The 26,909-nt window shown below is 41.4% G+C and overlaps 1 protein-coding gene across 1 annotated transcript in view; it reads right to left on the reverse strand.

Moving 5' to 3' along the window:
• The window catches only part of adgrb1a (adhesion G protein-coupled receptor B1a), a 145,601-nt gene extending 118,935 nt beyond the window's left edge, over positions 1-26,666 (reverse strand). Inside the window, exon 1 of the mRNA XM_078253605.1 lies at positions 25,928-26,666. Coding sequence (XP_078109731.1) covers positions 25,928-26,666 — 739 coding nt within the window. The remainder of the gene's footprint in view (positions 1-25,927) is intronic.
• Positions 26,667-26,909: the final 243 nt, after the last annotated feature.

Genomic DNA, 26,909 nt, shown 5'->3' on the forward strand with positions numbered 1-26,909 from the left:
GCTGCTGAGAAGTACTTTGTCAGCAGCTGGATGTTTTTTTTACAGGGTGTAAAAAAGTATCCCTGTAGCCCTGATGCACTGGGCATCAGGGCGAAAGTGTTCCTATGGGAACTGCCAGAGCCGCCGTATCTATTTCCATGGACTTGAGTGGATTCCCAACCCCCTCAACCTTTCCCCACATGGCTATTAAGACTAAAAATCGCCCCCACTGTGCTCTGGTGTGTCCTTAACTCTCGGCAGCTTTTTCATTCACTCCATAGATGATGAATGCGTCATTGTTTTTCTTCTCTGTGTTCCTCCAAGTTACTTTGGGAGTGCATTTAACAGCTCCATTTAAAACTCATACACTATGCAATGGTATATGAAATATATTCAGAGGTGTCCAGGGATTGCTAACCTGTAAGCCTCGGATCCACTGGCACACACACGCACGCACGCACACACACACACACACACACACGCGTGCACACACACACACACACACACACACACACACACACACACATACACAGATCTCTGAGCAATGCGGTTTACTCTTCCCACGCTTTATAACACTCATACATCAGAAGCCCTTGTCTCCCCACACAGTGTGGGATGTGACTGCATTGTGACTCAGAGACGGAGACGCAGACCGAGAGAACCAGAGAGAGAGATGGATGAGGAGGTGGCAGGGGGCTGCTGGGGGTTCATCCTGGTGGGCCATGAAGGAACAACCTCGCAGGTCACTGCAGGTGATGTACATACAGCTGTAGATGTGCTGACAGAAGTTTTCAGCTCCTGCCTCCACCTTGGTGGGCATATCTATTAACAACCGTCTTGACAAAATTAGTTTTATGTCGTTCAATGTTCTTTACACATTCCGGTGTACACGGTCAAACGTATAATGGCCCCCATGGTTTGAGACCAATGGAGAGACCACTAAGTTCCAAAGCAGTGAACTCCTCCCCCTCTTTTTATCCATAGGGTTTGTTCCAAGTTGTATTCACCGTCACCTGTCTTACCAGCACAAACCTGTAATTATTTATCTCAACTTGATGAATGTCACCTGTTTGTGAGATTTAATCATACCCTTCCAAATTCATACATAAGGCTGCCTGTTCTGCCAACCCGTTGTCACTCACAACTTGTCAAATACTGACGCTTGGTCAGTGTCTGTCAGCGTCAGATACCGACGTAATACTGTAAGATGACGTAGTATTAAGAGAGACAACAGTAGAGAGTAGATTGAAAGACCGACAAGCCACATAAGGAGGTTGGTTGGGGGGGGGGGGTGTATGGGTCAAAGTACACAGGACTTTCACCCAGGAGACTGGGGTTCTTGTCCCGTTCTTGTCCCGCGTGTCACTAAAACATACATTTTGTAACCCCACCCACCATCTTTTCCTAAACCTAACTGTCCCGTTCTTGTGCTGCATGTCAGTTAAACGTACGTCCTGACCCAGAGCGTCAAAAAGTGACGCCAAGAGTCCCGTCCAAGCGTGTCTTAATATGACGCTAAAGGAGACTTTTTGCGTCAATAACAAACGCCAAAGGCACCTGACCAAGCGCCGCTTTTTGACGCGATGGGAGGGAGAATGTGTTGGTTCTGCTCCTTTTGTGGGCCAGTATCATCCAGATACTGTGAAATCCCATCATGCGGTCTCAAATCAGCAGAAGAGAACAGAAAAAAAAATTGGCAGTATCAGTAGTGGTAGTACAGTGGGAGACCCAAACAAATGACTGAACAGAATGGTTGGACAGTTTATGTGCCAAAAACAACATATTGCTAAAGATAAAACGTCCATGACTTAATAAATAGGGTTGGGCTTCGTTTGGATTTTAACAATTCTGATTCCAATTCTGATTCTTCCTTTTGATTCCGGTTCTTGTCGATTCTCGATTCCGATTCTTTGAGGGGTGGAGGTCAAACGGGTCCCATGCTTATTTCACAAATAAGAGGAGCGTCTTATTTTGATTCAATGGTGGTTTGCAGTTTTACTGGGCTTTTTCAACGGAAAATAAAGCCACACTAGAGCGCTGCTTACTGTGCTCCAAGGCTGCAACACAACAAGCGCCTGGCCGCTACGGACACTAAAACTTGCGCATGTTAAATTTGGAACCCATGATCAGATTTGAAACCAAATCCTCCAAACGATTCCAATAAAGAAACGATTCCACTGGAATCGTAATTTTTGAAACGATTCCAAGTAGGAATCGGTTCTCGATGCCCAACCCTATTAATAAAGGACACAACTTGAATAAAGACATTGAGGCAGCTGTAATACGTTTTTTGGGGGGGGTGGGTACGTGGGTGACGGGGAGTGATTTTGGTAATAAGGCAAATTAAGGGATTACAAATTGAGTTATATCACAATTCTGAACCAGTTGGTTTGTACATAAGAAAAATGGGCGAATACAACAAGTTATGTTATTCATGTACTGTATGGGGCCCATTGGTATTTAAGACCATTGTGTGCTTCCACCTTTGTGGCTACGGTTATTGTTGAACTGCAACACTGACTGTGAGCCAGACCTTATCACCCAACATCAGTGTTGTCACTAATGCTATTGTGGCTGAATGGGAGCAAATCCCTGCAGCCAGGTTCAACATCTGGTGGGAAGCCAGAGACCAGAAGAGTGGAGGATGTCGTAGCAGCACATTAATGCTCATGGCGTTAGATCTTAAACTATCATAAATGTCTGTAATGGTGACTATCCTGATGCCATAAATACTCATCTGCGGCTGAAAATAGTCCTCAACAAATGTCCTGTTTGAGGAAAAACAAGAAGAACATAAAGTACAGTAATGAGCTGTTATAGGATTTTATGAACCCTTAAAAAAATAAAACCTGTTTTGAAAGATTTACATCTTCATTAGGTGGGAATGGGCTTGAAGCTGTTTTCGCAGTGTTCAATAAAACCTAGCAAAAAAAAAAAAAAAATAGCCTACTATACCCTAAAGTGGCAACAAAAAGCTAGAAACACTCCATCCTTATTTATGTGAATGTTTTTATTTTATAATTGGAGGCTGGCGTGTGAAATATTTGGCTAGACTTCACACCTCCGATCCTGACACCAATGCAAAGCTTTGAATCCTCTGCATGCGGAACATTGTTTTTCCTTCGTTAGCAATTTAATATCTGCAACAATTCCCCTGCCAGATTGTACCACAGCCGCACCTGTGATGGCACTGAACATAAGCTTTCAAAATGTATGAAATGAGTGGGGTATTAGAGGAATCTTTCAGAAACACACTGGGCTCTTAATGCTGATTGACCTGTTTTGTGTCTGGAGTAATTATCTTTGTATGTAGAAGCATGGCTGAACCCTCGTGTTTGTGTGTCTGTCATTAACTATTATTCTGCAGCAAGAGCAGCCAGGCCTTTGTCTGTTATTAAAGAGCATTTAAAACAGATTAATTGCTTTGCTGCCTTCTGGTACTTAATGCTCTAGAGCAGGGGTCATCAACTACATTTTTCCAAGGGCCAGAATTTTTCTAAGCAGACACTCCGGGGGCCGGACTTTCAAATAAAGAACATAAAATGTATATATACCTAATACGCATCTTCTTGTTTGATATTTTCACTTTCTTACTGAATTAATGCTATAATTTTTACATGTATTAGTGTGAGCAAACTCCTAAAAAACATGTAAACTCCATAACGATAACTGGCTCTTTATAACTAGAAAAAGATCTCAGACTAGGAGGCAGTTCACTGAGGAGTGATGGTTAAAGTCTGTGATTACAGAGACATGGTTGTTGTAGTATGCAGTGTCCTGATTGGTGGACAATGCTTGCAGGAAGAAAGGCCTGTTGTCAGGTAAAAATGTCACTGTCAAAGAGGCTGAAGCCAAAAGTTGACGTGGAAAACCCAAGCTTTAATGATGAATGGATTGATAAGCAGGCTACACATTTCTCATGTATGCCTCATTTGCAACGAAATGATGCTGTTGCAAAATAATACAACCAGCATCATCATCAAGAACGAAGGACGCAAACGTAACAATCGCGTCATTCACGTGCATATTAAGTAGCCACATGCATATATTTTGGTCTTATAATACATCCATAGATTTACCGCTCCAGCGGAGAGGATGGCTTGTTCAGCCAGCGGCTAAGTTTATAAGAATTTGTCCAAATTTTCAAGATTCCCGGCAAACTAAGCTAAACAGTTAGACTACAAACCAACAGCTTTTGTTGTAGCTTGTTTGTAAAAATTCAATATTTGCAGAGTAGAGCAACGAGCCTAGCGTTAGTTCACCTGCGCCAGCGGCCGTTGGTAATTATCTCTGTATCGTTCCCAGTAATGTACTGCGTGTTGTAACGCACACACCTCTGGACTCAGCTGTGTGTGTGTGTTTACACATCTTGGCTCAGCTGTGTGTGTGGAGCGCGGGCATCGCTGTACAGAATCCCGGAATGTGAACAGAGATGTAAGTACAGGGGGCTGGGTTTGTGCTCCACCTGTGTAATGTTACCTGCTGTAAATACTTGAAATGCTAAATACCAGAACACATTTTTTACTCTTCACATTTTCTGAATCCATGAATATTCTGCGGCCGCCAGTTGACAATGGATGCTCTAGTGCTCTGACTGCAATGATGGAATTGCTGCATGAGATAGAGCGATGATTAAAAAAAAAAAAATTCTATGTAATAGCTCAGACGACTGAGCAAATCTAAGATGGCATTTGGAGTGTTTGTATTCAATTTCAGTTTTCATTCTTCAAATATAGCTTTATCTTTTTCAGCGGCTGAAATAAAATGCTACAAAATAGAAAATGAAAAGCAAGCACAGCATCATCTCCGCCTGTTTTGTGGCAGGAAATCAACACTTAAGATTTTGGCATCAGACAGTGCAAGTCAACAGAACCATCAGCTGCAATGACTCAATAATCAAATAATCAAAATCCCAAACAGCAAAATATCATTTTCTCTGATGGGAAATGTTGAAAATGAGTACTTAAGTGTAATAACTAGGGCTGTCAAAATAACACGTTAATTTCGAAAATTAATCTGAGAAAAAATAACGCGTTAAAAAAATTAACGCAGATTAATCCATTCCATATTGACGTTTGCATACAGACAAAAATCTGGTGCCACTGATATGTCTGTGCTTCTCTCTGATGCTCTGAAACAGACGTTACAGGAAACACAAACCCCGCTGCATGTGATGCTAGTTAACACTATACTCAACAGAAGCTAATGTTAGCCTACCGCTAGCTAGTTAACACTATACTCAACAGCAGCTAACGTTAGCCTACCGCTAGCTAGTTAACACTATACTCAACAGCAGCTAACCTTAGCCTACCGCTAGCTAGTAGCTGGATTAAACACGGTTAAAATGCTGACAGCTAACGCTAAACGGTGTAAAGTGTGACTGTGTTTTACTGTAGAGGATTCAACACCGGTATGTAACAATCTGCAGCTGCCGTCGGAGAAACAACACAGACAGTGCGTTAAATGAAACTGGTAAACTACAGCCTCGTGGTGCATTTGAAGTTATTGTAAATGTCCTTTTCCTATCTGAGCAATTTACTAGTGAAATAAGTTATTGTTATTGTTATACATTATTATTAAATCATTTAATTTTGACCATATGGCCTTAGCAATAAACAAGCCGTTCTTTAATGTCACCAACTGTTGTTTAGTACCTTTTTTTTCTTTTCTTTTTTTACTTTCTTAAAAAGTATCGGTTCAGGCACCGTTAATTATGTATGCGATTCATTTCAATTAATTAATCACAGAGTATGTCATTAATTAGATTACATTTTTTAATCGATTGACAGCCCTAGTAATAACATATGGATTTAAACATGCTTTAACTAACAAGGTAAGTAAAGGGTTAATGCCCGACAAGGTTTCTGTTAGGGCTGGGCGATTCATCTTTTTCAAATCAAAATCGCGATTTGAAAGAATGCGATTAGCTAATCGCGATGACTGGGATTAATCGAATGTGCAATATTTAGTTGAATGTTTGGTTTAACATTTTTTTATTTCTCTTTTTTATTATTATATTTACTGTTATGTCCTAAGATAAATGCTGGAATAATATTATATCACAGATTCAGTGCATAAGAATATAGAGCAGTTTAGATGGTGTCTCATGTTATAATGCTCCATGACATGTTTTATCTGTTACACAGTGAATATTGAACTTTAGCTTAATTTTTTTTTCTTTTAAATAATCGCAAATCAAATCGTAATCGCAATATTTCATTTTTTTCCCCAAATCGTATAGGCCTAGTGTCCATTTTTATAAATTAATGAAGCGCAGCAGAGTCCATAAATTACCTGATTATGGGCACCTTGAAGGGTATTAACCCGCTTATTGCAGGGTCACCTGCCACAGAACATTTTTAAGACCATTAATTCATATTTTTTACGCATTTTGCCATCAAAATATAAAGTTTTTTCAAACAATGACTCTTTAACACTGTGAAATATGCACTGCTCCAGAATACAGGATGAACCGTAGGTGCAACCTAGCAACTGGAGATATTTGTATTCTGTTCAGCTCTTTGGCTTTCGAGCCTAGCTAAAGCTAATGTTATCCTCAGATTGAAAACAGGAAGTAAACAGTGTCAACAGTGTTGACTCCACTCTATGTAACTATATAATGTCATAGTAAAAGTGCTGTTCTGGACAGACAGCATTATATTTGTTTTACATTGGTTCATTGCAATTGTGATATATATATATATATATATATATATATATATATATATATATATATATATATATATATATATATATATCTGTATATAAAGAGAGCTGAGCCAGAAGGCAAAGCTCTCAATCTATCGGCCAATTTTCGGGAAAGGGAAGTATGGCGTCCCCTGCTGGAGCTGCTGACCCCGCCACCCAACCCCGGATAAGTGGATGACGATGGATGGATGGATGATGAAACCACATAGGTTGATTGTGCAAGCAGTAGTGATGGTCAAATGAAGCTTGGAGAACCACTGTCTTTATTTTCTGAGCTCACTAGATGGCGCTCTCTGTTCAAAGAAAAAGGTTATAGGAATGGCAATTCAGTGTGTTTTCAACCCTTTGTTGAACAGAGAGCACCATCTATTGAGCTCAGAAAATAAAGACAGTGGTTCACGAAGCTTCATTTGACCATCACTAGCAAGCAGCTCACAATGACTTATATTTACGATTTTTGTTAGGCAGCAACTTCTAGTGGCCATAGTAATTATCGTGAGAGCAGCCAAGGAAGAGAGGTAGTTTAAGTATAAGAGCTACAAATTATGTGTAAAGAGGCAAACAAATGCAGGACTTTCAGTCAGCAAGCCGGGGTTCGCGTCCCGTGTGAAACCAACAGTTAACGGTCACTTTTGTGAAATTAACCGACATATCCGTCACATTACGTCCCCAGTTTAGTAGTTTTACGTGACTCATTACCTGAGCCGAATCCTTGATGTTTAACTAACCCTAAGTATTTTTGGAACCTAACTAGTTCTGTTTCACAACATTTACTAGGTGTTTGAAAGTGCTACTATTACCTTAAATATACCTGCGCTCACATGTTCACCCTGCAGCCATGTCACGCAGTATAATAGAACGCTCACATTTGTCGTTTTGGAAGTCGTTGGAAATCGACCTATTCTGTCATTTACTGACGAGACATCTTTGGAGTATTGGAAGCACACTTTTAAGGATGGGTTAAGGTTACTCTAAGTCCTGAACCTTAACGTCCCCATTTTAGTAGTTTTACGGGACTCATTTTAAAGCAATCATTGATGTTTAACTAACCCTAAATATTTTTGGAGCCAAAATCTAACTAGTTCCGTTTCACATTTACTACGTGTTTAAAAGTGCTACCATTACCTTAAATATACCTGCTCTCTTATGTTCACCATGCAGCCTTGCCACGCCCTATTATAGAACGCTCACATTTGTCATTTTGGGAGTCATTGGAAATCAAACTATTCTGTCCTTTACTGATGAGACATCTTTTCGAGTACTGGAAGCACACTTTATTTAAGGAGGGTTAAGGTTACTCTAAATCCTGAGGCTTAACGTTAGAAAAGTGTGAATTTATGCTCTCCTTAAACTATAACAGTCTTTTACTATGATTGGTGGCTGTTTGCCTTAAGATGCGTCATGTCTTCAGCTCATAATTTACCCTCCTTTCATTGACCTCCTCCGCTGAGTCGAACTGAGCACAGATGATGGATTTTGGCTGATGTCGGCAATCACAGAGTCCAAGGATAGTTTTTAACCTTCAACAATCCAACTATCAAAGCATTGAAAACCAAAAGTGTCTCCTAAATTGAAAGCAGAAGCATTAGCACAACACAACAGTGCAAACACCACGGAAAAAGATAATTCATCAGTGATCTTCCTGACACACTGCGCTGAGAGAAAAGAAGAGCTAAGATCTGGCGGGGAGAGAGAATTAGATTAAGCTGAAACAGACTGATAAGATTTACTTTCAGTCGAGCCTCTGGGTGTCTGAGCTGAAATAATAGAATGTGTTCTTTGGAATGCCCGAAAAAATAATTAATTGTATTTTCATTTGAGATGAGATTGAGCAATATAATCTTTAGCGGATATGAAAGCAATGATAGAATAGATAAGAAGTCTATCTAGCACATAAATGAGAAACTGTGAAAAATCACAAACTAATCATGTTGTGATTCTTTGATGAGAAATAAATGAGTGTAAATAAATCAATCTAAACTATGGATAAGAAATGACGAGCAGCTCCTGAAAAGTTGCCTATAAACTCATTGCATTTCACAGAGAGAGTTGAGATTACAGGCAGTTATTTTGCTCATCGTGTTCTCATTTGATTTGTAATTAAGTCTGACTGGTATTACAGAGGCATGGCTCGGATTGATGTACAAATAATAGTTATGGGAGTGTCAAATGGCCCAACCTGTCCCCACTCCCAACTCGTAAAATCCTGACGCTTGGTCAAAAATCTCCCTCTAGCGTCTGTGTTGAACGTACCGGGCAGAGCAGCAGCTCCACCGCGGCGCTGTAAGATGACGTAGCATTAAGAGAGACAACGGTAGACAGTAGCATGAAAGACCGAAAATCTGCGTAAGGAGGTTGGGTGGGGGGTGGATGGGTCAAACAACACAGGACTTTCACCCAGGAGACCAGGGTTCATGTCCTGTTCTTGTCACTGAAACGTAGATTTTGTAACCCCACCCACCATCTTGTCCTAAACCTAACTGTCCCGTTCTTGTGCCACACGTCAGTTACTGTAAATGTATGTCCCGACCCACAGCGTCAAAAAGTGACACCAAGAGTCCTGACCAAGTGATGCTAACAAACTGGTTGTGAAGACAGGCTGGTGGTACAAATGCACAACTAATGTAAAATAAACATTTGCTTCAGTCTGATGTGTTCAATAAACACATCTGCTGATGTTTTAGGTAAAAGAAAAAATCGGATTAAACTCAATTATAGCTGCAGGAAGTACCTCATCGATATGTGTCAGTCTATGGTCGAACAATTACCTAGACACTTTCCCAAAAGAAACAGCAACAATACCCAGGACTGCAATCTCTTAAGGTTCATTTTGACATTGTTAATGGGATTTAAGGTGGACTTTAGCTTTAGACAGTGATCCATTAATGTAGAAAGTTCAGGAAAAAGGTCTGATGGATGTGTGTTGGACTGTGTCTGTATATTTTCTGTGTGTGTGTGTGTGTGTGTGTGTGTGTGTGTGTGTTTAGAAGAGTGCATGGAACATATCTGCACTAATGAGTTCTTTTTTTGGAACTGGCAGGCTTTCGCCAAGATCTGCTAGCTTATTATGTGTGTGTGTGTGTGTGTGTGTGTGTGTGTGTGTGTGTGTGTGTCCTATGTCTTGTGTGTGTGTGTGTTCTGACAGTGTGTCACCTCTGGGTGTCATTCCAGGTGATACCGCCAAGGAGAGCAGCTTTTACAGCCGTCCCGCAGAGCCACCGCCTGCTCTTAACAAGGACACAAAGGCACGCAGATGCAGCAACAACACACACACACACACACACACACACACACACAGAAAATAAACACACAGCCTTTCCATCCAGCTGTAGTGCACAGAAGCAATAACCTCGTGCATTTCAGTGTGCTCCAAGTAATTTATCTTCATTGTTGAAGTCATAAAATCTGAAGAACAACAGTGAGACAGTCGGACTACCATTAAATGTCCTCACACCCAAGAAGACTGGCAACATGCACACACACTCTGATTCTCTACTGGCTCACACACACACACACACACACACACACACACACACACACACACACACACACACACACACACACACACACACACACACAATTTCACCCTTCGAAGATACAATGCATGCTCTCATAGTACAGCACTTTTCTGAGGGGGGAAAAGGGTTTCAAGTCTCGTAAACTACTGGATTTCTAAAAAAGAAAATAATACTGTGTGATGAAGTGTAAAATGGAGGAGAGAAAAGAGAGAAAGTGTAGCAGTGAACAGGCGGATGGTGACAAGCTGCCTGTCAGAAAACACAGGGATCCCTATCGTGCCGTAACATTATCCGCCAACCATTCTCCTGCAGTCACACATGACTGATGAAAAATTCAACTTGTCTTTTCTCTAATCCTCACACTTTTCTTTATGGCAGGAAATGAATGGCCTCTTACGTAGAAGACTTCCTTACACATACACACACACACACACACACACATTTGTCTGCTCACTGCGCTCATCCCGGAGCAGTGCTTTTATCATCACCCCGTAAGTAGCAGCGGTAAAATTGCTTAATTAAAGTATGAATGTTTAATAAACCCTCAGGCTGCTTGGAGAGGGACCTGAGATAGGCCGTCCGTTGACAGGCAGCCTCGAGGAGACAGACAATTCCTCAACTCGCTTCGCGCTGACTTTTAAGTTCAAGTGAGTCCTTTATTAGAGAGCAGGTGGGAGCTGGCAAATGCCAGAAACTTCATGAGCGGCAAGGTCACCGCCTCTGACTGTTTTAAAATGCTAAGTTGTTCACTTCTGTAGCGGCTGGTGAGTGTCAGCTCCGGAGCTAATGCTGTGACCTTAACCCCAGGCTGGATTTGCTTGATGTTCACTGCTTTTAAATACTGGCTTAGTCGCTAAATGTATGCCCCCCATATATAGTCATTTCATTTAGGCTCCCCAAAAATGCCACCAACTGGTATTTCAGTGGACTTTGTGTTCTACATTACAACATGTCATTTAGCTGACGCTTTTATCCAAAGCGACTTACAATTGCAATATATATCTATCTATTTGAGGTCGCCCACCTCTGGAGCAACTAGGAGTTAAGTGTCTTACTCAGGGACACATTGGTTGATGTATCGCAGTGGGAATTGAACCCAGCTCTCCCGCACTGAAGGCATGTGTCACATCCTCTGCGCCATCACCACCCTAGGCTCTTGTCCTGTTCTAGGACAGGAGCCCTATTCGCATGGGACTAGTATGCTAGGGGACCTCTCCCCCACGTCTGTGTTTTGTGCGGTGCATGCGCACGGGATAAACAGGTCTGTATATTACTCAAATGTACTGACATTATCCCCCACATGATGTCAAGGCTCCGTCAAAGCCTTCATTTCTAATTGCCAATGCAGCTAAAGGCCTATTTGCAGCTGCTGATTTATGTCCTTTCTTCTATTCCATTCTTCCAACTGAATGTGACTTTTTTTACTCTGTATGCAACTTCAAATGTAGCAAAGTGCGATACTTGTGTTAAAAGTGCTTCAGAAAAAACTTAAAAAATAAATACTCAAAAAAGTGCAACTACACAAAAACGACATCATTCCAGTAAAGAGAGTAAATATCATGTGTTACTTTCACTCTTGCAGCTCCAACAGCAGCAGTATATTCTAATCAAGCAGTTCCTTTAACGGAAAAGCACAGCAGTAAATCAGTAATGATGCCAAAAGAACATATATATCTCTCAGAGGTCACACGCCTCTGGAGCAACTATGGGTTAAGTGTCTTGCTCAGGGACACATTAGTTTATGTATTGCATTGGGAATTGAACCCAGGTGCCACACCAAAGGCACATGTCATATCCACTGCGCCATCACCACCTCTGTTTGAATCCATTACTTAAGTAAAAGTACTAATACCCCACTGTAAAGTACTAATTTCACACTGTCAAATACTCTGTTACAAGAAAAGTCCTGCATAAAAAATGTTACTTAAGTAAAAGTGTGTAAGTATCATCAGGAAAATGTAGTTAAAGTATTAAAAGTAAAGAACTCTCCTCCCATTGTAGAAAGTGTAAAGGATCCAAACAGTTGTGTGTTTAATGGTCTAATCATTTCAGCTGGACCTGTAGGACGTTATATTGTTGGGTAATTTAAGTTATAATAATAAAACATCGTATTTATAAACTATATACTATACATGTGTTTTGTGTGCAGAAATCTTAATGTGTAAAGTAACTAGTAACTAAAGCTGTCAGATGAATGTAGTGGAGTAAAAAGTACAATAGTTCTCTCTGAAATGTAGCGGAGTAGAAGTAGAAAGTGGCATGAAAAGACTCAAGTAAAGAACAAGTACAAGTAGTATTTGTACTTAAGTACAGTACTTGAGTAAATGTACTTAGTTCCATTCCACCACTGGTCCGCAGTGCTGGACTTGTTATATTGCACATGTCAGAATCCTTCTCCCAGCTTGCATTATTTCTTCAACACTTCCTTAACCGTGCAACGTTTTATTTTTCTGGGTCAAAATTAACTCTTTTTTTTTAACATTATGGTCGTTATTTTATACGTTTTTTTGTCACTTCTTACCGATGTTTTCTTTACCTTTTTCCTGCGCTTTTTTGACGTTTTTTGGTAGTTTTTTCCCGTTTTTGAAGCCATTTCCGACATTTTTGTCACTCTTTTCAACGTTCTTTTATAAAAATAATTCTCCAAATGATATGAAATAGATAGATATAAAATTGAATAAAACACCCAAATTCAATGAAAGTACTGAGCTGATCTTTGAAGAGTAATGGTTGTATGGAACCATCCACGTTATTTTTTGACAATTTGGTTGAAAGAAACCCAAATTTCTGATTATAGAAACGTTTTGAATATAGGTCAAATTTGAGCCGAGGACGACAGGAGGGTTAATTAAATACATCAGTGAGAACTGTCAATCGGATTGATTTGACTTGGAAAGAAATAAGTGTGATGCTTGTAGTCACACCCACTAATTACTACTGATCATTGGTGAGATGAACGTGTCACACACGTTTGCTATTTTATTAATTTTTCTTATTTTATTTTTGTACCTTTATTTCTACAGGTAATCTCAGTGAGACACAGGGTCTCATTCTCAAGAGAGACCTGTTTGGGACAATATACAACATCAGCTACAGACAGACCAACAGATTACAACAGTATTAACAAGATCTACCAAATATGTGCTAGTACATGTTGGATTCATGTTAAGACATGACTGTCAGCTGACGTAGACTTTGTGTCTGCAGTTATTCTGAGGACCCCCTAGGGCAGTGTTTCTCAAAAAGGGTGTGGGGGGGGTGGAGGGGGGGGTGCGTGTTTTGGAGTACTGCGGGGGGTACGTGACATTTTTGCAAAAATGCTAATTTCAAAATATGTCATGCATAATTATACTATAATAATGAATGACTTAAGTGATGGATTCTAAACATTTGAAATGCTGCATTTCAATGTTTTTCTTTCAAAAAGGTTGTTGTTTAGTGAATCTATCACTGCCGGCGCTGTATTGTACCTCTTTATATAGACTTGTTGTTTTCTACCAAAAATAGTTTGCGCTGGTCAGGGGGTACTTGGCTTAAAAAAAAAAACAATTCAAAGGCGGTACAGTATTGAATAAAGTTTGAGAAGCACTGCCCTAGGGGACCTGGACCCCTCTGTTGAAGATCTCTGCCCTAGCGGGATCAAGCTAGCTGGACAATTTTAGGTCCTGCTTCAGTGTATTCCAAATTCTAGATACTTATTTGTTCCTGCCTCTGTTCCAAAAGAACGAGCTCCATATGAAGCCTTCACAAACAGGCTGTGGAGCTCCCTGCAGGTGGAGGGACAGCTACACCCACACTGCCATCTCTCTTCAGTTTATTCCTGCCCACACGGCGCCCCCTGTGGTTAACACCACGCCTCGCTCTCTCCACATGCTCACTGACACAAACGCGCACACACACACACACACACACACACACACACACACACACACACACACACACACACACACAAAAAAAAATCAGCTTTATTCTCTCCCTCAGTCAGCCACCCACACTCAGTCACGAGGGACCAGTGCGTGGTTGCACCGGTGTATTAGTCATTTTCTGGTGCGACATATCTCCATGTGTGCAGCCCAGTGCTCTATGCAGTGTGTATGTGTGTGTGCATGCAGGTTGCGTGTGTACATGCATATGAGTGTAAAGAGGAGCTAATGCATTAGGATTCCTCAGTGCTCCCTATGGAGATGGGAATCCCTTAGTTTAGCAACAATGTGGTCCGGCCGGGCTGAGGCTTGCAGGGAGAGACACAGCACTCACATTCATCTTCCTCAACCACAGCCGGCGGCCAGCAACTGGAGAAAGAAAGTGCAAGTCAGGAGGGTTTTATGAATATTTCTTTTCACACGCTGTCACTTTTTTTGGAACGTGCATCAGTCTAGTCTTTTAATGTTTCTGCTCTTCCATCACAACCAATACGTCAGGCAGCAGCACTGATTAGACCGTGATCAGAGTTGTGATATGATGTATCTTAACACGGTTCTGGTTTCAAGTTTCAAGTTCTATTCCCCTTGCTGTCAGTTGATTGCACACACCCAGCTATCCTTGTTCTACTGCCTTCAGGATTATAAACTTAATGGTCTGAGAACAGGCGTGCAAGTCTTTGAAATTTTACAGTAAAAAACAAACCTGTTAGTGGTCACTTGCCCATTTATGTAGTACCCTTGTGTAGGGCTGGGCGATATGGAGAAAATCAAATATCACAATATTTTTGACCAAATACCTCGATATCGATACCGCAACGATATTGTAGTGTTGACTAATGATGCTTTCACAAAATATTTACACAATGAGATTTTTGATAAATAATCATCAGTAATGTGGATATAATGTCTAAGTGGGTAAAGGTAAATAATAGAATAGTTACAACAGTCTTGTAAGTTCAGAAAATGACTCAATGACACTTTACTGTAATGCAGCCTTTAAAACCGGGAAAAGACAACACTTATGCCATATTATGATATCCAAAATCTAAGACGGTATCTAGTCTCATATCACGATATCAATATAATATCGACATATTGCCCAGCTCGACCCTTGTGGATGTGGCATTGGTCCATGTAGTTATCCCTATACAAGTTAACAAATAAAAATAACATAGACATACGTATATATATATATATATATATATATATATATATATATATATATATATATATATATATATATATATATATATGTATATATATATATATAAATATATATATATAGGGCTGTCAATTGATTAAAATATGTATTCGTGATCACATGATTGTCTATAGTGAACTCGATTAATTAATCACAAATGAATCGCACATTGTTTATCTGTTATAACTGTACTTTAAAAGGGATATTGTTCATGTTTTTAATGCTCTTATCAACATGAGAGCGGGCAAATATGCTTGCTTTATGAAAACTATCGTTATTATTATTGCAACAATCCAAAGCGATGACAAATACTGTCTAGAATATTCTCCAGAACAACCTCAAAGGTACCGTACACTCAAACAGACGCTTATCTGGCTAACTCAAGCCCATCAAGCAACAACAGATGGGCACATATGACCACATGAAACTGTATATTATCCAGCTTCGCTTCCTGATTTTCTAAACTACGGAGCCCAAATCACACACGTGTTACAAAAAAAAAAATGGTGTTAAAAGGAATTTGTGTTTACTGCTCCAATATATACAGTATTTACTGTATATACATTTAAATTCTTTCTGTTCATTTTTCTTTTGCGTGTGTGTGTGTCAAGCTAAAATATAGGGCTGCAACAACGAATGGATAAAATCGATACAATTTGATTATTATAAAAAGTTGTCAACGAATTTCTTTATCGATTCGTTGTGTCGTGCAACTATTAAAGAAAAGAAAAAAGAGCAGAGCGGGGGTAGAGGAAATACGGAGAGAGACCGGAGAGACCCGTAACGTTGTTCTGAAACACACGGCGGAGGCAGAGAAATCAGTACGACCTAAGTCATCCAAGGTGTGGGAGCATTTCACGCTAAATAAATCAAAAACGTGTTAATTGCAAGATAAGCAAAAGCGACATGGCATGGCACGGGCGCACCACGGCGATGATTCCGCACCTAAAACGTAAACATGTTGGAGTCCTTGATGAGGAGGAAGGGAGTTCAACAGCAGGGTAAAGTCACTACACAATCCTACTTTTGTTCCGTTTTGAAGTGAGGAGCGTAACGTCCCCTCCAGTAGCTCTTCTGGTGCTGCTGTGGTGTTTACTCGTTATCCAGCTTGACTAGCATGACAAGCTAGCGTTAGCTCGTTAATAACAGTAGTAAAGCAGGCAAGACTAAAGACACGTTTTTATTCACTCGCCTTTTGTGGCCCATTCATTTTTCAATCTGTTATCGTGTATATATTCTGTGCTTTGTCCCGTATCAGTTATTGTTGACAAATAAATGTGTGTGTGTTGTACTTTTTAATTTCATTTTAAAGTTCTTTTATAGCACTTGGTCATCTTAAACTGTGTTTAAATGTGGTGTACAAATGAACTTAACTTGCACTTACTACAATTGATGGTAATAATTTAATGAATAAGCTTCAAGTGAACGTGTGTGTGTGTGTGTGTGTGTGTGTGTGTGTGTGTGTGTGTGTGTGTGTGTGTGTGCTGTGTCTGTATCTGTATCTCTTTGGGTTACTAACATTTACACAACTATGAACTAAAACAACAAGTATGTATGTAAGTATGTATTGAGTTGGTGTAAATTAATGCTTTTTTTTTCTTTTTTTAATCCGATTCATCAATTAATCGAAAAAAATAATCGACAGATTAATCGATTATTAAAAAAGACAACACTTATGCCATATTATGATATCCAAAATCTAAGACAGTATCTAGTCTCATATCACGATATCAATATAATATCGACATATTGCCCAGCTCGACCCTTGTGGATGTGGCATTGGTCCATGTAGTTATCCCTATACAAGTTAACAAATAAAAAATAACATAGACATACGTATATATATATATATATATATATATATATATATATATATATATATATATATATATAAATGTGTGTATATATATATATATAAATATATATATATAGGGCTGTCAATTGATTAAAATATGTATTCGTGATCACATGATTGTCTATAGTGAACTCGATTAATTAATCACAAATGAATCGCACATTGTTTATCTGTTATAACTGTACTTTAAAAGGGATATTGTTCATGTTTTTAATGCTCTTATCAACATGAGAGCGGGCAAATATGCTTGCTTTATGAAAACTATTGTTATTATTATTGCAACAATCCAAAGCGATGACAAATACTGTCTAGAATATTCTCCAGAACAACCTCAAAGGTACCGTACACTCAAACAGACGCTTATCTGGCTAACTCAAGCCCATCAAGCAACAACAGATGGGCACATATGACCACATGAAACTGTATATTATCCAGCTTCGCTTCCTGATTTTCTAAACTACGGAGCCCAAATCACACACGTGTTACAAAAAAAAAAATGGTGTTAAAAGGAATTTGTGTTTACTGCTCCAATATATACAGTATTTACTGTATATACATTTAAATTCTTTCTGTTCATTTTTCTTTTGCGTGTGTGTGTGTCAAGCTAAAATATAGGGCTGCAACAACGAATGGATAAAATCGATACAATTTGATTATTAAAAAAGTTGTCAACGAATTTCTTTATCGATTCGTTGTGTTGTGCAACTATTAAAGAAAAGAAAAAAGAGCAGAGCGGGGGTAGAGGAAATACGGAGAGAGACCGGAGAGACCCGTAACGTTGTTCTGAAACACACGGCGGAGGCAGAGAAATCAGTACGACCTAAGTCATCCAAGGTGTGGGAGCATTTCACGCTAAATAAATCAAAAACGTGTTAATTGCAAGATAAGCAAAAGCGACATGGCATGGCACGGGCGCACCACGGCGATGATTCCGCACCTAAAACGTAAACATGTTGGAGTCCTTGATGAGGAGGAAGGGAGTTCAACAGCAGGGTAAAGTCACTACACAATCCTACTTTTGTTCCGTTTTGAAGTGAGGAGCATAACGTCCCTCCAGTAGCTCTTCTGGTGCTGCTGTGGTGTTTACTCGTTATCCAGCTTGACTAGCATGACAAGCTAGCGTTAGCTCGTTAATAACAGTAGTAAAGCAGACTAAAGACACGTTTTTATTCACTCGCCTTTTGTGGCCCATTCATTTTTCAATCTGTTATCGTGTATATATTCTGTGCTTTGTCCCGTATCAGTTATTGTTGACAAATAAATGTGTGTGTGTTGTACTTTTTAATTTCATTTTAAAGTTCTTTTATAGCACTTGGTCATCTTAAGCTGTGTTTAAATGTGGTGTACAAATGAACTTAACTTGCACTTACTACAATGATGGTAATAATTTAATGAATAAGCTTCAAGTGAACGTGTGTGTGTGTGTGTGTGTGTGTGTGTGTGTGTGTGTGTGTGTGTGTCTTGTCTGTATCTGCTCTTTGGGTTACTAACATTTACACAACTATGAACTAAAACAACAAGTATGTATGTAAGTATGTATTGAGTTGATGTAAATTAATGCTTTTTTTTTCTTTTTTTAATCCGATTCATCAATTAATCGAAAAAATAATCGACAGATTAATCGATTATTAAAATAATCGTTAGTTGCAGCCCTAATAAAATATCTGTCACACTCTACATGTTGGGGGCCCCAACTCTCTCACTGATTTTGTCAGTGATGAAAAAACATGTACTATTTGTTATCGGTGCACCTTTACAACGTGCGCACACACACACACACACACACACACACACACACACACACACACACACACACACACACACACACACACACTAGCCATTGCTTGTTGACAGCTGTGTCACTGTTACTGCTACCAGTGCCAGTCTCTGATTTCAGCCAGGAATCAGGATTTGAGAAAACTGGAAGCAACGAAATGTAAGCTCTAAGAAGAAAAGAAGAAAAGAATATTCGGTGCTTCATGTAAGGATGTATTCCCTGGGGTCCTATACGATGATGGAAAAATAAATATCTAGAAGCAGTTCTTGTCAAAGGCAGACTAGACAAGATCATCTTTGTTTGTTCAAACACCACTAACTATATCAAACAACAAACCTATCCCTGGATCCTATCCCAGCATGCATTAGGACAGAGTCAGGGTACACCCCAGACGCGAGTGTTTTATAAATACCTTTACTTTTTTTCCGAAAACAGTTAACCGACAACGCCCCGTCTCTCAAAAGTCGCCACCACGCTACCAGGATGCATTGCCTGGCTGCTTGGACATTGCTTTTGAAACGGACAAGGCCTTGTTGGTACATTGGAAACTGTTTGTAAATGGGCAGGCACTTTAAAAAGAAAATACATGGCAGGTGATTGGATGAACCATCTGTCTATCATGTCCGCCATCTATCACAACCACACACGTTGCTGCCAGTAGCTCCTCCTCCTCAACGCGTTACTTGAAGCCTAGTCTATATCCACAACGTTTCACTACCGGGATTGCTCCGCCAGATATCACTCTTTTCGGTCAGATGTCCGTCCCCTTCCTCTTTTTTTGTGTTGGCGTTCTAAACTCTGGTGGATTTCTGAGGACTATGGTTAACTGCTCCTCAGATCTCTGCAGGGTAAATCCAGACAGCTAGCTAGACTATCTGTCCAATCGGAGTTTTCGCTCGCACGACTAAAAATACTTTGGAACGAACACGTTCCACAAAAACAAGTTCCTTCCCGAGGCTATTTTGCAGCGACATTGTGGCCCCTGTCCGGATCTTAGCGCCGCCCATGACGATTGTGATTGGTTTAAAGAAATGCCAATAAACCAGAGCACATTTTTCTCCTATCCAGGAATGCTGTGTGGACTAGCCAGACCTTCCTCCGCAGCGCTGTGGAGGAAGGTCTGACAATGCGAGACTAACTTGAAGCCAGACAAGATGGATTCCTGTGTGATCTCGTGATATTGCGAGAATGCAGCTGCCGTGCAAAGTACGTCTAGAAACATGTAAAGAACGTGCACATTCCACAGATGTTTCAAACCTGGACCTTTTTTTTGTAGTGCAGCACTGCTAAAAATGTCTCTTTGTGTCTCTGTGCAGTGTGCGTTCAGTCTGTGGCACTGTGTCCTTGTTTGGTTATTTTCCGAGCTTAAGTATTTCACACTTTAAAATTACTGCCAAGAGTGAGAGTGCGTGACGTGCAACGAAGGTCACAACGCAGATGATCCCATGGCATTGTGGTTAAGTTGTATCTGTCGTCCACCTTAAGTTCACTTTGTTGGTCCTTTTCTGGGGCTTTCTCAAAGCTATCCCAAAAGTGTCTCTTTTGTTCAGATTGAGTCGTGTGCTCTCTCATCTCCTCACATCTCTCTCATCCATCCTTTAATCACTCATTGCCTCCTCTGCTGTCCACTGAGGGCTAACAAATGAATCCTTTCCTGCTTCATCCCACACCACATTTCATGATACAAATAACACCCATCATGCATAGAAGGTCTACCAAAATGGATTTCCAAGGACAATACCTCTGGACTGAAAGTACCTATATAACCAAAACGTCCGCGTTGTCGACAAAAAAGCCACAGTTGCCACAGTGCAAGCTCTGCTATGTGCGTGTGGCATATTCTGTGTGTTTACCATTGCACATTAGCCTAGCAGCTAGCAGAGTTTCCTTCTGCTAATAGCTAAATCCTGACAAAACCGTACGGTTGGATTTCAGCCTGCATGCACGTTCTGTAGCCTAAACAGAGCAGCTTATACTGGTTATATTAGAGAGAGCAACAAGTTAGCGGACTGCCGAGTCGCCCTCTCTGCTCTCTGACTGCTGCTGTGCTGCCGCTGCAAAGCGTTTTTTTTTATTTTTATTTTTATTTTATTAACTTTATTGATAAATTGTCAAGTTTCCAATTGACTGAAGATATGTTATTGTTACATTATGTTGTTAATAAATGTACATTTCGGGGGCATTAAGTCAGACTCAGTGGTGAGTGAAACAGAAGCAGAGGGACAGACACAGAGCTGTACCCGAGCCAAAGTTAGACCACTTTGTAATTAATTAACTTTTTCGGTTATCAGGCAAATAAAACGCCGATAGAGATAATCTGCAAACTGCCAAAAAACGGGCCGTTAAATCGGCTGTTCCAAAACAATCTAATACCAGTTCTTCCTGTATCTAATATCTGTGCATGACCAGTACGGTTTGGTTAAGGTATCAGGGAATGATCGTAAGGTATGCTTAAGACTACACAAAAAAAGCACTTGGTTAGTCCGACGTACTAACTACATGTCCATCCACCACCCTGACTTCAACACTCTTAACCATCCACCTCACTACATAAAGGGCACACTACTTCCTGCAGTGGCACTGAACATTGGCACCGGAGGTCAATTGTGATGTGCGGATCGTCTAAAACGGACGTGTGACTAGAGAGACTGGCCCGAGAAATTGGCTAAAATCAACATGATGTTAGGCTGACTAAAACAAAGTGGCAATTATCTCTGATTATCAAGCTAGCTCTGGGGGGTACCAGAGAAAAGCTTTCACATTCTGCACATACTGGAGTTATTTTAATATAATGTTGCCATTTAAAAGAATCAAACTTCTCTCTGTCCTCTCAGTTGCTTGGACAAAGACAAAGAAAATTGCCTAGCGCTCTCTTTTCTTAGTTGTATTTCCATTAGTTTGGTTCCATTAGTGATTTGGGTAAAGAGATCCATATGAAGAGAGGTTGAGCACAAGGCAAAGATCTAGAGCTTCCCCCTCTTAGTCGATTAAGATAAGAATATTGTCTCCTATAGGAGAAATTCGTCTTGCAGCAGCCTAGAGCTGTGATTTTCAACCACTGTGCCGCAGCACACTAGTGTGCCGTGAGAGATCGCTCTGTGCTGTGGGAAATTATCAGATTTTACTTAACTGGTCCAACACAGTTACTGCAAATAATTTGCCATTGTTGTGCATCTGTGCCTGCAATGTGATGACTGGCAGAGAAATGAAATACTATTCCGTGTCAGTAGGTAGCAGTATAGCACAATAATGACCTTGTTGATTTAAGACAATAGAATTACTGCCACCTTTGCCACCATGTAAGCAGTAGGGCCGAGATCATCGATGTAAGCCTGTAACAGCGATGGATACATTTTTAAAATGAAAAAATGCAGCTTCTGATCTTATTAGGCTACAATGTGTCATTTTGTAACATTTTTGGTTGGTGGTGTGCCGGCTCAAAAAAGGTTGAAAAACACTGGTCTAGAGAACAAAGATGGCGACGCATCGCACATAGACACACAAGAAACATACAGTAAACATGCATAAAACATAAGCATACATTATCTCATCCAAATGCGTTCAACAAACATTCGATAAACCTTTTTATTAGGGCTGTCAAACGATCGATTAATCGCGATTAATCGCTGAAGTTCTATAGTTAATCGCGATTAATCGCATGTTTTATCACATGATTAAAATTCTATTATTTTGCATTTCAGAACAGTTTTTAAGTACATATTAACAATCAAAAGCAACTGTTACCAGTGTATCTGGATTGGGAATCAAATGAATGCAAAGAAACTTTATGAACTTGACTTTAAGAGTTGTAAGTATTTATTTACTGTAAACAAAAGAAAAATGTGTGAATCTGTCATTATTGCACAATTTCTCTTCTTACTAGAGTCAATGTAGTGTTTAGTAACTCCTAAATAATGTTGATTACTCACTGACGTCCAGTGATCACCGGTTAATGAGACAGCGTTTGCAGCACCTTGCAGCAGTTCCATACATATATCATACAGGCTGTGTGTCCGTGAAAACTACTGTCCCCCTCAACGGCAACGAGACAGGTCAACTCCTCTACGATGCTGACAGGTCAACTCCTCTACGATGCTGACAGGTCAACTCCTCTACGATGCTGACAGGTCAACTCCTCTACGATGCTGACAGGTCTGCAGTTAGTTGCCACCCGTTTTGCAAGAGCTGTAGTCATTTTTTGGGATTTGTTGGGATTTGGTTTCATCCACAGGTCGGCAAGTAGCATGCTAGCGGTAGCATCACGTTAACTGGACCACTATGCTTAGCTCCGTAGGTGGTAGCTCAAGCTTGACGTGCTTCGGTGATATTTTAATTCAGCTTTACACAACGTGCATATGGCTTTCGACTTGTCTACTGAGCCGTCCGGGAGTTTTGGAAAATAAAAAGCGCCATTCAGGATTTCATTGCTGCTGTGTTTCTCCATCATGCCTGCAGCCTGCAGTAGGAGGATGTGTTACGAGGAAGTGACAGCTTGATGATAAGTAACGGTGCTGCAAAGGGTCAAAATAGTAGCAGTTAGGCACGACGCAAAGCCGAGTGAAGTGTAAAATAAATTAATAAATGCCGGCATGCGATTAATGCGATTAAAAAAAATGTATCGTGTCGCGTCGGCCCTTAATCGCATCGCGATTAACGCGTTAACACTGACAGCCCTAATATTTATAGATCTATAGATTGCATTTCCCATTGAACCATGCTGTGATCAATAACTTATGTATTGCACAATGCCCAAATGCACAATGCTGTATCAAATAAAAAATGTTGCACCTGTGCCCTACCAGATATTGCATATCCAACAACCATAATGGTGAGTACCACAAATATTACCTATGCCCCACCGCAACATTACACACACACAGACACTCACACACACACACACACACACACACACACACATCTTGAATTTATACCTGTTCAGCTTGCAGTTTGGTCACGATTAGTCGACTAATCGGTCGTTTTGTCTTAGTCGACATTTCTTTAGTCAATTAGTCATTTTATTTTTTAAAATACTTTTTCATGCCGAATGACTTATTTCCAAGAAACTTCTGAGCACATATCTTGTAAACACAAGATATAAAGTGGTGCTTTTGCATGGTTTTCTTGTGGAGACATTTCTTTAGTCAAACTCCATGTCTAGCCCCCATCAGCTGGCCATGAGCAGAGCTAGAGTCCTGACAGAAGCTTTCACCCCTCCGTCTGCTACTGGGCGGGACCCTCAGTCCCTCCGCAGAGAGGGAGTGAAGGAGGCTGGGAGACAGACTGTGATCTATGAACTCCTCCGTTGCTGAAGGTGCTGAGACCAAACAGGTCCAGCTGCGTATTGCCTGACCCAGGCAACAACTATCTATCCTCATCAAGCCCGGTGCCACCTGAGACAACTCCCCCTCTCAGCTTGTCAGCCTCTTCCCTCTACCTCCCCCACTCCCTCGTCTCTGTATATATTGTCCTTCCTTCATTCATCACTCACAACTATCACCCCTTTATCCCTTTCTTCGCTGCACAGCGGGCCATAACTGCATATTTCCGCACAGAACCCATTACGTCTCCCAATCTTCTTTTTATCTTCATTCACCAATTCAATCCATCCAGCCGCCCATCCAGCCAAATATTCAGTGACTGCTTGCTCTTCCATTTGAGCTCATCACAGGGTTCCATCGCCACTCGTTCACTCTGAACCTCGGATTATCATCTAAGAGATGCTTCACCCGTGTGGGTTGAAGCACACAGAGGGCAAAGAAAAGCTATAATGCATCCATCTCTTTCTACAGTGTCTCTACACGAGCCAACAGTGGATGGTATATTTCTTTTTTTCACACCTTAAGGAACAAACAGCCCACACCCCTCTGTTGAGCAGTATAAGCGGGATTACATAAGTGCCGTAACTAGCAGAGAGGAGGCTGGTTCGGCGAGGGGATATTAGCTGCTCTGGAGATCGGGGGAGGATTATGCAGGAGATACCCACCGCAACATCTTCTCTGCTTGGTTGGCTTCCCACGACTGGCTCAGTATCAGCCCACTATCGGCCTGGGGAGGGAAAGATGGGGAGGCAGCAGTGGTGGCTCAAAGGAGGAGGAGGAAGAGGAGGAGGACAGAGAATAAGACCATAGGCTGATTAGGGGAAGCGACAGAGAGAAGCAGGGAAGGGAGGGAGAGTTAGATGGTCGAAAGGTTAGGGGGAGAAAAGGGAGCCGAGAAATGTTCCATCCCTCTGGCCATAGTCCTGACGAAGCCAGGATAGAGATGTCACGCCACATCCTGTCTGCCGAGGAAAGGGGGGAAGGAGGGGGGATGATCAAGCAGCAGACAATTAGACCTCAAGCCACAGGCCCTTCCTCTGTCGTATTTCTGCCTCTCTCCTTCTATCTTCCTCTTTTGTCTCTCTTTACATCACCACCCCCTCCTGTTCTGAGCATTCCAAGAGCTATCCAATATCAGCACTCGATTCTCCTCTTTTTCCCGGAGGCCGATCAAGTGTCCCTCCCCGGACTACAGAGGGATGGGACCTCGCAAGGTCACAGAGCTCACTTCCATCAGATGAAACCCTAAACCTTTCATTTGCCTCTTTCTGTCCCCTCTTTCTCTCCTCCACTTCAGCCAAAGCACTCTACTTGCTTGGGAGCATATGTCATAGAATTATCCTCACTTTCCACAAATCACACCCATTTTCACTGGCTCGATTGCCACTGTAGATACCATTTCTCTGCCATTTTGCTGAGAGCATGCTAAACTCCAAGGGTGACCTCCCGAGGTCAGAGATGACACAAATAAATACATTTTTCCCTGAGTCTCTTTGAATGCAAGGCTTTTCTTTCCCTATTGTTTTACAGAGAAGCAGAGATTAGCACTTGCATGCTTTTAGAAACTGTTCCGTTGATATATGAACTGTGGTGTAATCCCCTTTGAAAATATGTTACACATCAACTTTTTAGAAGCTTTCCTACTCACCATTTATCTCTGCAATTCGTCTACTCTCTTTCACGTCGGGTAAACAGTTTTCCAGGTAAACTCCATTGTGATAACAGCTCTCCCTCTCGCTGAGCTGCGGCGGCGGCGGCGGCTCCCAGCACAAACAAGGAGTCTGCATGATGCCACAGGGCCTGTTAGACGTGCTGGAGGCCAGACAGTCCTCCAGCCACTGGCACAGCATCTGACAGGCTGCCATGCTGGGGTTGCGCTTCCCCACCACCAGGAACTCGGTTTTGAAATCCCCGTCGCCATCTGTGATCGCCATCCCCGCCCGAGGAGGTCCCTTCCTCATTTGGAGGAATTGCTTTCCGGCCTCCAGGAAGGCCACTGGGGCAGAGCTATCGCACAGCCTCACCACCTCGTCAAAGCTCTCCATGCCCAGGTAGGTGCGTGTGGTCTCCAGGAAGGAGTCATACTGGAAGGTGCGGAGCTGTGACGGCACGCAGTCCTCGGTAGGTTTGGTCACCTTGATGAAGATGGTGTAGCGCCGCGGGTCAGGGTTCTGCAAGGTCCAGGAACAAGGAATGGCGGGGAACACTGATGATGACAGGAAAAAGCCAAAGAAGCGGCTTTGGACTAAGGTGGAGCAGGAGTCCGACTCTGGGCCCGAGGGGGCTGCGTGGCAACCCTCCATCAGCAGCAGAGGGGCAAAATACAAGAGGAGCACTGGGAGAGGCCACCTCGATTGGCCAGGAATCCGAGAAACAATGCTTGTCATGGTTTGCAGATGGAGGCAAGGAGAAGGAATCGTAGGTTGATGGCTGGTTTCTGGCTTCGGAGGACTCTACCTCCAGCTGTGTAGGGCAAAGGAATAAGAGGAGCAGGGGGTAGAGGAAAAGGATGTGGTGGAGGACGAGGGGGAGGAAGGTTGCTCTCAAAGATCCAGCGATCGGCCCATGGCTGCATCAGTCGACCCCGAGATTCACAAGAACCTGTGAAACGAAAGAGACAAGATGTGGAT

The sequence above is a fragment of the Sander vitreus genome, chromosome 6, assembly GCF_031162955.1.
Source record: "Sander vitreus isolate 19-12246 chromosome 6, sanVit1, whole genome shotgun sequence".
Classification (NCBI taxonomy): domain Eukaryota; kingdom Metazoa; phylum Chordata; class Actinopteri; order Perciformes; family Percidae; genus Sander; species Sander vitreus.